Source organism: Varroa jacobsoni, unplaced genomic scaffold (genome assembly GCF_002532875.2).
Source record: "Varroa jacobsoni isolate VJ856 unplaced genomic scaffold, vjacob_1.0 scaffold_390, whole genome shotgun sequence".
Classification (NCBI taxonomy): domain Eukaryota; kingdom Metazoa; phylum Arthropoda; class Arachnida; order Mesostigmata; family Varroidae; genus Varroa; species Varroa jacobsoni.
Window position 1 is genome coordinate 191,328 of NW_019213292.1, and position 10,712 is coordinate 202,039.

Consider the following 10,712-nt stretch of genomic DNA (forward strand, 5'->3'; position numbering starts at 1 on the left):
CAAATGGGTATCGTTGAGCGCTTGAGTCGGATTACGCTCACTCTTCAACGGTTTCCCCTTACCCGCGACGCAACAGATAGACAGGCACACGCCTGTAACATAGCGCGTCGTACCTTTCTGCGATGGCGTTATAACGATTCTGTGGAGAGTGAGGATCCGCACCAACTGATCGTGAATGCCTTGAAATATCCTTCCGTCGGTTACTGTCTGAACTATAGGTAGGACGAGCGCTCGCTGCTGCGATGATCGGAGAGAACGAAGCGCCATCTCTCGGTACTAGAGGGAAACCAAGTCATAAATTGAGAATCAAATTAGGCCACTCCAAGGCTTGAGCTCTACATGCAGGCAACTAAGCGAACCCTAACCTCTACTCGCTTTGAAGAGTTCTACTTAATTGCAAATAGAGTTCTATATATAGATGGCATGTTATACATAGCATGCTTACACGCGTTGAAATACTTGACATCTCTTCTTGTGGAAACTGACCATTATAGATACTACATAACGTAAGACCGCCATAATGTTAACTCATATTAGCTGTTTCTTACAACTCAGAATGTTTTTGAAGCTGTTGTTTCTGCTTTCTCTAATCTCTGCAAATACACCTTATCGGTCATTGGAATACTTGCTTAATAAGATTCGATATATTAGAATTTAGTGCCTGTTGAACAGTTTCCTTTAACAACAATAATTACACTGAATAGAATTATCTGTGTTGGTTGCACTGATAGACATGTGCAATCCATGAGTCTATTTCAACCTGTTCTCCAACTATATATATCATAAAGGCCTTTTAGATGTGACTGGGCGGGCAAATGTAGGGTGTGGTAATGCAAGGAAAGCTGAGTGTACTAATCATTTCCAATCAATTTTCAGGTTGTAATAATAATTATAATAATTTTCAGATAATTTCAGAAAATTATCAGGTTGTCCATCATTGTCCTACATATGGTAATTTTTTTAAATAATTCAAATTGTTAGCCCTGTAATTGATACGAGCTTTCAAACGTGCAGCAGAACATTTTGCACGGTCGCAACGAAAACATTAGTAAACATCCGATGTTGATCTACTGACTCGCTCGTTCTCAAAAAATACAGCTTACGGATTGAGGACTATTGCTACTCCGATAGCCGCGCCCTTCGGATGATAGGTCGTCGAAAGTGCTAGAAGTTTATGTAGAGAGTCTCACCGTCAGGACTGAATCTGTTCTCAAATCAAGAAAGTAAGTTTTTCATACGTTAGTAAGCCGCGGATATGTTGAATAGGTAAAAAGTTTGTATTTGAATTCGCACAGCGATCCAAAAACGTAGCATATGCGAACTCATATCGTTTTCTAATTTCCACAGAGCAAAATTGCCATTCTATATTTGAATCATCCATCATAGGTAAACAATGCTAAGCTACATCCAGTAACAGACTGTTCATTCTCCGTCACATTTTAGAGAAATCCCTAGTCTTCGTGTTCCTTTTATACCATGGTCTACTCTGTAGCCTTCTGTCCGACTTTGGCCACTGCCGTATTGTTCACCGCACACGGTAACAGGCTTTGTACCCGCTGCAGACACTGCCGAGCTGAAAAATGGTCAACGATTAATTGTTGTTCTTTCCCTGTTTTTAGGCTGAAGTTGTTAAATAAATAAGTAGTGCCATTTTGCATATGGTATTCTTTTGTTCTCTATCTAAACATAGTTAATATCACGAAAAAAAAAAAAAAAAATCTTTTCATTCACGTAAATTGTGTAGTATATTACAACACAGGGAACACAATACAGATTAAATCGAATATAGATAGGACAAAAAATCATATTACAGGGTGTCATTAATCAAAAATCTCCTTATAGTTACATGTGAAAAATAGTTTCCTACCGGGTTACCCGTTCGTTTTATTACTGCAATATCAGCTTTTAGATATAATATTCGAATGTAGTTTTAGTCTCTTTCTCTACTGAATTTCCCGACCCTAAAAGCACTCGTGTTCATTAGTGAATATATAGATTGGGTAGTTTGTTGGTGCCTCGTAGGTTTGAACAATAAGTTAATGTAATGTATAATACACCGGGAAAATTATTTCATCTCTAAATAAAAGTTGAAAAGAAAATAAAAAGAGAAAGCACTTGCGTCTAGCTTGCTTATTGTGCTTTTCGTTTACATATACGTGTGGTAGAACTTTCTGGTGCAACGAGTGACCTGACTACCAAACCAATTGTGTCGTATAGTTGGAATTGATTATTGGTTAATCTTGCAGTATGAGCAGAAACTAAGCTCTTCAAATAGATCTACACGATCCCGAATTCGGCTTACGACTATTGCTAGTTACAGTGATGCTTGCCGTTAAAGGTTAGGGGTTCGCATTTAGAATGAGCGATCGATCTATCAGCTTTGCATCCTCCTTCCACTAAACTATCCGTCCAGCTTTCTTCCTTCCTTCAAGGCTTATTTGCTATAAACAGAGTTGTCGTTCACCGTCACGAACCTAGAATGCATTAGTTCTCCCTAATAAAAATAGAATAGGATAATCGTGACCAGTACTATGATTTTCAGTCTGCCTCGCTTACCCGCGATTTCCTTCATCCTAATTTGTTGTTGGAATACACCGTGTATACGTAGACTCGTAAGCGCTCATGAGCTACGAGTTCTTCTAATATGACGATACGATCAGTAGAAGCGATTATTAAAGATGCAAATTTAACCAATGAAATTGATAATTTTCACTTAAAAAAAAATTAAATTAGACGCAATTATGTTCTCCGTCCGACAGAGCGCCCATTATTATGTTGTAGTTCTCTGGAGCTGAGCATTTTGAGTTCGGCACAAATCCGCTTATTACTGACCGTGCCGTCTTATGACTAATACTACATAATAAACGTAAGTACAATGTTTTTCTACACAAGCAACAGTAGTCGCGTTTTTCATGGACAAGTTACGACAATTCGTAAATTGGTATAGGCGCATATACAGTGATAGTAGGGCAAGCACTTGGGCACTTTATAGCTAATTATGCAGACTAATAATTTAGAATGTTTACTAATGCTATATGTATATAGCTTCTTAAATGGGCTACCTTCCTGCTTCGCAGCATGGCTGGCTAAACGCTTAGTGAACCGGTTGGTTAACAATGAACAGACTTCCTGAAACAGTTTGGGTGCACTCTTTCTTACCTATAACCGACAGACGACAGTCTGCTGAGCGAGCACTTTGATCCGACAGGGTATGAAAAATAAGCAAAAATAACCTAGAAGCCCATAGACAGGCTTTTGGGCAGGAACAAAGCCGTTTGCTCGGCAAAATTAGAAGGGCACAGTTCTTCTCTTCGCGCAACTTATCTATCTGAGAAGAATGAAGACAAACTGCTTTGCACCCGACACCTGGTGATTATCCATTAATCTTGTGACCCATTTATTTCATCTGTTCTTCACCACTACGCGTATAAAGGAAGTAGCTAGAATTTCGACCATGATACCCGTCAAGCACGATATCCACACTGACTGTATTTAAATTATAACAAGCAATATTGAATATATTCGAAACAAACTGCAAACAACAAAAAGTAAGTGATGATTACCAGGCGTCTGAAAGATTAACGACTTGGTAAATAAGCTTAGGCATGATCAGTCAAAACTGGCAAACTTAACCTTCTTAACCAAACTTAACCCTAAGAAATCATGGGTACGGAAAAGAGATATGTGTCTGATGATATTTCTGACCTGCCATAGGAAAACGTATGTCTCAATAAATAGACAGATCAGCTGTTATATAAATCTATAATACAATGCATGAAGCTATGCATATTTGTTTCATTCTGGTGGCAGAACTGGTAACTTTACCAGTTTCTTGCCTATAACAGCACACGGAAGAAAAACATAACATACGTACCATTACAATCTGGAATATTTGCTATAGCGTACTCAATGAGACACTCGTCTACTGCCTACTCTATTTTTTTTTGTACACAACAACCGTACTATTACTTCGCATAAATAAAATACTACGGTAAATAGATTACTACCACAATTTCACTTTTGTGCTAGAATTTGTATAGTTTATGGCTATAATGATCGGTACGAGATTTATAGTGAACTTTTCAGAGAGCCACTCGTCGCATCTTCTCAGATAAATCTAAGCTATCAAGGTCTACTTAAGTTCATAGGCTTTATGTTAACAAATCAAATTATTATTACGTGGTATTTTTGAAAAAACATAGTTAACTCGAAAAGGAGTCTCAGTTTCAGGATTAACTGCTGAAGAGCACCTTGTTATTACATGTATAATCTGCTCTTTGAAAATCGCGGTGATAATAACAAGCACACCAACAGCCTTTAGCACGTTCCTCTTAACCATTCGAGTATTATTTGGATAAAAATTTCAAGCGGATGTATCTGTTAAAACCACCCCTGGAAATTATTGAAGGCAGCTTGCAGATGCCGGTGGCCCCCATCATTCTGTGTGTGCACTCAAATCTTTCCTTAATCATCGCGTATATACGGGAAAACTCGTTGAGGAACGCGCTACATATTTCAGTCGGTCAATGAGTAGCATGAAGTGAAAGACGTGTCAAGGAAATCGCTTCGCAGACATCCTTTTGTAGGATGTTCTAAGCCGAACCGTCGTAGGTGGACTCTTCAAAAAAAAAGATATCTAAGGGAAAACTCCGCAATACCTCTAGGTCCGTCCTTGTTTTGTTGGGATTTTTAACTGCGGGCGTGTTCAAAGAATAAACAATAATACTACTTATCGACTGATTCGGACGTAATGTCAGTGTAAAAAGTTTAGAAACATGTCTCTGCAGCCGTCCTATTTTCTCGTTATTGCTAAACACTCGGCCGCTTGTTGAGCCCTTGGAAACGAAGAAGATTTTCAACTTTTTCGCAATCCCTTCTGATTTCGAGCACGTTACATGACAATTGTCCAATTAAATATAGAATGCAGGAAACAATGCATAGTTTTATATTATTATTATTATTTTAATAATATTTAATAATTAACGCGCACTAAGGCAAATATAATAACTCTATTCCAACATTATCGTTCATTACTACAATGAATCTATATGGTCGTTTGTATAATTAGAAATTGCGCAATCCCAACTTTGTTCCAGGGTTGTCATAGCTTTATATATTTGCATAGGAAGCACAAAACATTGCAGGATTACAAAATGTCGTTTTTTTCTACCTTTATCGAACTGACTGTTTTAAAGGATTATCACGGAAGTTGCAAAATTATCTCCAAAAAAAAATCATGCTAAATCTTGTTGAGAGAATCATTAAATTATAATAGTGATGCAGGCAATTGCTTGAGTAGTACAGAGAAGCTTGGTGCCTGTAAGGCTTACGTAGAAGACTTTCTGTCGATTTAAAATATTTTTGAAAATTATTATTATTTGTACGTTAACTCACTCATGTATATAAAATGTAAAAGTTTTCTTAATTGACTGATTATTTAATTAATTAATTATTATTAACTGAATAATTCCCTTCCAACATAATGGTTTGAAACTAATATTATTTTAATTTTAGGGACTGAGCATACCCAATTAACTGGTTGTTGAAAAAAGATCACAAAAAATGAATGTATCTTATATTGCCTTCTATTGAAACCGAAAACCTTATTTTTTTTTTCCTCTAATTGTTTGTTACAGCCTTTAAAGGTTTAGATAATGCAGTAGGAAACAAACATGGTCTGCGATCGCTTCGCCATTCCGCCGGTTCGAACCTCTTGTAACAGACGACTTAAAAAAGGTCGGGAGACCGATGATGCGGACTTAGCTACTGAATAATGACCACATGATGTCTCTTTTCTTCGTAGATATTAAAAACGTTCTCCATCATGTTGCTTCCTTCGCCCAGTGCTTATTAGCAGATATATCATTAGATTAGAATTCGGTCAAAAGAACACTGGCTTTTAAATGAAACTGTTCCATTTCTTCATAAAATTGTTGCACTCACCGCCTTTATTACAAATATCCCTATCCCGATCACGGTTACCGATTTTTTAGTACATGTTCGAGCAGTTGAGGGGCGAGCATTGATCGGTTTGAACACTTGAATGATTTGTCATCATAAGCCTAACGATGTAATAAAGAAGCTGGACATTCTTCCCGAAATTTAAGTGAAAAGTAGTTAGATAAGTATAAAGAAACGGCCTTTTAATAGGGCTTCGTTTTCACCTTTAGAGCTTTCATGGACGCCTTATATCACTTATTAACTCATAAGAATGTGCCTTCTGCTTAGCGGATAAAAGCTGCGTCAAAAAATAGTACCACCCAAGGAGTGATTCTATAAGATAAGTCATCCTTAGCACTCCTGAAGACTGATGTTGGCAGTATAACCTGACATTATGCCTTCGCTCTGCCTTTAACTCTACCAGTCGATGCTGGTCTGTGGCCTCATTGATTATGAGCGTTTCACCACATCTATTGATACATGCCTTAACGACTATCTTTGTAAGAAGGTGACTAGCTATCGAATTTCATAGGCAAAGGCAAAAGTCCTAGATCATGTAGCGCCTATTCTTCTTACTCTTAAGAATCTGCTGACTTCGGGGCTTCACTCTCTACAATCGATACGCTTATAATTATTCGGGCAAAGTTCTAAATTGTTTTGTATATATATCACGTAAATCCGAAACAAATTTCTGCCTTCATCGACGTAGGCATCAATATCTGTAAAATATCACCAGTTCTTATGTTCTTATGGCTATTACGGGCAACATAAGGCAAAAATTTTCAATAGCTACGTCATATATATTCTTCGGTACGCATGAACCAACTATGCAGAATGCCGCTCCAATCTCCATAGACTTGGAAGCTGTTTACGTAGTTCACGAAAGAGGACAGAAGCAATTTAGGAAGTACTAGGCTCGCAAAGATTTGGTATATGATACAACTGGCGTAAGATCCTTCTATTTTTTTTCGAACTGAGCCTAAACCTTGAGCAGTTCTGAGATTCGTAAGTAGGCTATGTTTAGGAACTTTCTATTCCTTAGAGCTATCCTGCTACCCTATCATAACCGAGGATCGCGGCCACGTGGCTTTTAATAGGAATTTTCTATTGTAATGGTGTCAAGCCATTTCCTCTAGGGGTTCATAAGAGCAGACGATCATTGAGGGGCCGGATACATTTAGACCCCCGAAAGATATCGCATTCATCACAAAAAGCAGTGGCAGCAGCATCGTAGTGGTTCGTCTCCGAGGAACAATCTTGCTACTGCCGTAGCTTGTTCTGTCCTACGCGCGCATAGAAGGAACGCCTAAATAAGTACTAGCCGTCTTCGTCGTCGTACCTGTATATAGTTTAGTTGTTCAAAACACACTAGTCACCGAACGCGTTAGAGTAGACAAAGAAGGCTCAGAAAGATGACGTGGAGTTTTATTTTTAACCAGGTCTTTCTGGACAATCCGACCCAGTATCAAACACAATAACAGGAACTGTTATCTTTTCCAAGTGCTCCGACCACTAGTGACTTTTCTTTTGGATGATATGCTCTGAATAGCGCCCTTTCCCCAACGGCCACTCAGATGTTCCGCAGGACGATCTTAACATTCGTAGCATAGGTCTTCGCCTATTAGCGTTTCTTGGCAAAGTCAAATCTCTACAAAGCAGCTGTCTAGTTTTCTACATGTATTTAGTATTTATGTAAGACTCTTGTAGCGGTAAGCGGCCAGCAATAAATTGGCCGCGTTTGCAAAGTCCGACGCTGAGATGCTAAATAGAGAATGGTAGACCTGCTCCGTTCCCAACTCTACTACTTGAGGCGCTAAAGAACGGCGATCAATACAGTGCAATAGGATGTTACTGATCTTGATTTTAGTCAACGTCTTCTCGAAGGTATGTCAAGCCGCTTTGAATAAAATGATTTGGACTAGCGCCTAATCGACACTGCCGATGGAAAGACGCCAACGACGGTTCATTTGTAAGCATTGTCCTATTCGTTGAAGGGCATCGAATCTACTAGCAAGAACTCACGTACCTAATTTTTGCAGCTAGCGCCAGGCGATTCGGTGGAGATGTGGAAATCTTTACTAGGCCAGCCTTGGCGGCCATGCAAAAGAGGCCACAAGCTACGCAGAGTACATGAAAACGCACGTATGTGTAACCTATACGTTTACAGAGGTAAGATTTGAAACCTTAATGCAACTATTAACGTACTAATATAGATATGGAATACAATTTTGTTCCCCTATATTTATCGTTTATTAAATTCGACCGTGGTATTTTACAGATTAAGACACTTATATAATGACTGTGGACATTTGCATTCGTTTTCAGGGACTGTTTTCGACTTGTATCACTTTCAGCCCAGTGTCAATCAAAAAGCATCCCGTTTGTATACGTACTCATAAGAATTATTATGGAAAACAGGCGCGCTAATATTCAAACTCTCTACATGTTAATGCGCGACAAGGTTACATTAAAAATATACAACGTCCTTGTATGTGAATAGACGTTGGGACTAATACTACTGAAAGTCTTGTGAAACATGAAATCTGTTCGTCATACAGACTCAAAGTCATCCATTAGTTTTCTCAGAACTTTGTTATTAGGAAAGGTGACTAGTTAAGCGGCCCCAGACCAATAATCGCTAACGTCTAACATCTAACGAATTTGCTAATATCTAATATAGATGCATATGATAAAAAGAAATAGAACGAGAACAAATTTGCGGTCTGACGAGAAACGAGAAAGAAGGAAACAGGGGCAATTCACTTGAAATCGGCCTTGAAAAAGCATGAGAAAGACCTAGTCAGGTCCTCTCGCTGTAAATTTTACAAAGCACTTCTTCGGATATCTCAAGTTGAGCTGTCAGCTCTGTTACGGCGCGTTGTTTAAGTTCGTGATTGCACTGTACGTAAAACCCCAAGTGGCCATGTCTGTTCAATGAAATTGATCAAAAGCGTCCTAAGATGCGGGATTGATCACATTGGCCGTCCTGGAATGGGACAATTAACTCGAACTTAACAACACCATGTTACAGGCTGTGCCACCTATAGCAGCAACGAACTAATTTTCAGCTTATTTATACCACGTCAGTGTATTAAGACGGATCACCTCGGCCGACTTAGAGGGCACTTTGAACATGGATCATAGATGTCCAGAGTGTGCACTCGATTAAACACTCGGAAATATTGAAATTGTTACCTTATGAAACATCCTGCTAGTTGTGAGATTCCGATAGCCGAAAATAATTTTCCTAGCGTTTATAATTTTAATATAAATATTAGTTATGGCCTACTTTCAGAAATAATAATAGTAGATTCGGACAAATGTGCCTATATTCATTGCAATACATTATTTAGTTCTACTTTTAGCCTTCGCACAAAAATTAGCCTTTACGACAAAGCTCTCACGGGCCTGTTCAGCATTATTTTACCCCCTTGTGTATATATCACCCTTTTGTAATGGTTAAAAAAAAGGCTGATCAGATGTAATCAGAACCACACAAGACAGGTTACCTGTGTCTACTGTTAGCTTTGCGCTTCGTAGCGTCAGCGTCTCTCGATTGGGTTTCAGATCGAAAAAGCTGAATATCGTCCTTCTCACCCATAAAGGGCCTGGCAACGCTCGCAGAGGCTAGAATCGGACGGCGATAACGAGCGCGTGTACCCGCATCAGCGGCAGCAAGCTTACGGCCAATGGCGAACAGCGCACATTGGTTAACGGGCTGTGGTCGCGCAGATGGTCAGTTTTACTACCCTTAAAGCAGTTGTTTTTCATCTGTAATCGGTACGTGAAGGGTTTCATCAAGACCGCCGATCTAAATAATTTCAGGTTTGTATTCTCTGTAGGAGTAGAATTTTGAAACGACGCGTGGTAATAGCAGAATAAATCAGTTTGAGAGTACTAAACCTTAAATGTGGTAATTCAGGCTCTGAAAGTTGGTTTAATATTGGTAGACTTCGGCCTGTGCATACTACGGTGATTGTATGTGGTGACGCTTTTGGATAATAGTTGGTAGAATGGTGATAATGCGATCGAGGAAAATATCAGAGTAAAAGTTGTGCCATTTACGAACCCTAGACTAAAGGGTGTATAGAGAAACCGATGTGAAGGGTTGTTCTGTATATGTTTGGTCTACTAGTGTTGCTTTTGTAGAGATCGTGTTTGTTTGTAATAAAAAATAAAGGGTGGCATTTATCTGACAGGATACCCGTATTATTGGCCAGTTTTTCGTAGGCAGCTTGCTGCAAGTAATTTCCCAAAATGAGTAACTGGCATCGCCCGTTGACCCGTATCTACAATGATAATCACAAATTCGGAACGTCACTTTATTCGGGAGCTCTCGACGATATTGATAAGCGGTATAAATCTCCGATCCGAAACACATCGCTCCGTGACAGGTCCGATCTGCCATCACCAATAACCTGCTCTGCAGGACTTGCTAGTAAGTACATAAACAAACATACAATATTTTATTTTACGTATGTATAGAAATTATCAGGTAGGCGTATTGGCGTCTGTACTGGTTTTTTTTTCGAAGCACAAATAAATAATGATAGATGAAACATCTACACTTTTCAACTGTAAACGTGGCATTTAGAAGCAGTTCGAAAAGCTTTTTCGTCTAATAATGGGTTTCAAACTTTCTCTGAATAGTCATAGTAGAATGATTAAGGCACAATTCATCGTTTATCTTATTATACAATGTATTAGACTTTAACTCTCAGTTTAATATGGCTCTATAAGTAATATATAACAATATGATTGAAACTAATTAA

The 10,712-nt window shown here is 38.7% G+C and overlaps 1 protein-coding gene and 1 long non-coding RNA gene across 7 annotated transcripts in view; both read left to right on the top strand.

Annotated features, from left to right (window-relative positions):
* Positions 1–107: 107 nt before the first annotated feature.
* Positions 108–1,664, top strand: LOC111259995 (uncharacterized). Of its 3 annotated transcripts, none has more exons than XR_002679981.2 (3): positions 108–506; positions 877–1,223; positions 1,444–1,664. It is a non-coding gene; the product is annotated as an uncharacterized LOC111259995 (long non-coding RNA). The 3 variants fall into 3 exon arrangements; XR_002679982.2 differs by having other exon boundaries at positions 906–1,223; XR_015310828.1 differs by having other exon boundaries at positions 1,099–1,223.
* A 5,875-nt stretch (positions 1,665–7,539) lies between these two features.
* The window catches only part of LOC111259996 (uncharacterized), a 5,839-nt gene continuing 2,666 nt past the window's right edge, over positions 7,540–10,712 (top strand). Inside the window, exons 1-5 of one of the 4 annotated variants that reach the window (XR_015310829.1) lie at positions 7,540–7,824; positions 7,980–8,109; positions 8,266–8,545; positions 9,508–9,765; positions 10,140–10,378. Coding sequence is in view for 2 of the 4 variants with exons in the window: in XM_022832416.2 (XP_022688151.1) it covers positions 10,198–10,378 (181 nt within the window). In the remaining 2 variants the exon portion in view is untranslated. Of the gene's footprint in view, positions 7,825–7,979; positions 8,110–8,265; positions 8,546–9,507; positions 9,766–10,139; positions 10,379–10,712 lie in introns of those variants that run through there. The other 3 variants (XR_015310830.1, XM_022832416.2, XM_022832415.2) reach the window with 3 other exon arrangements.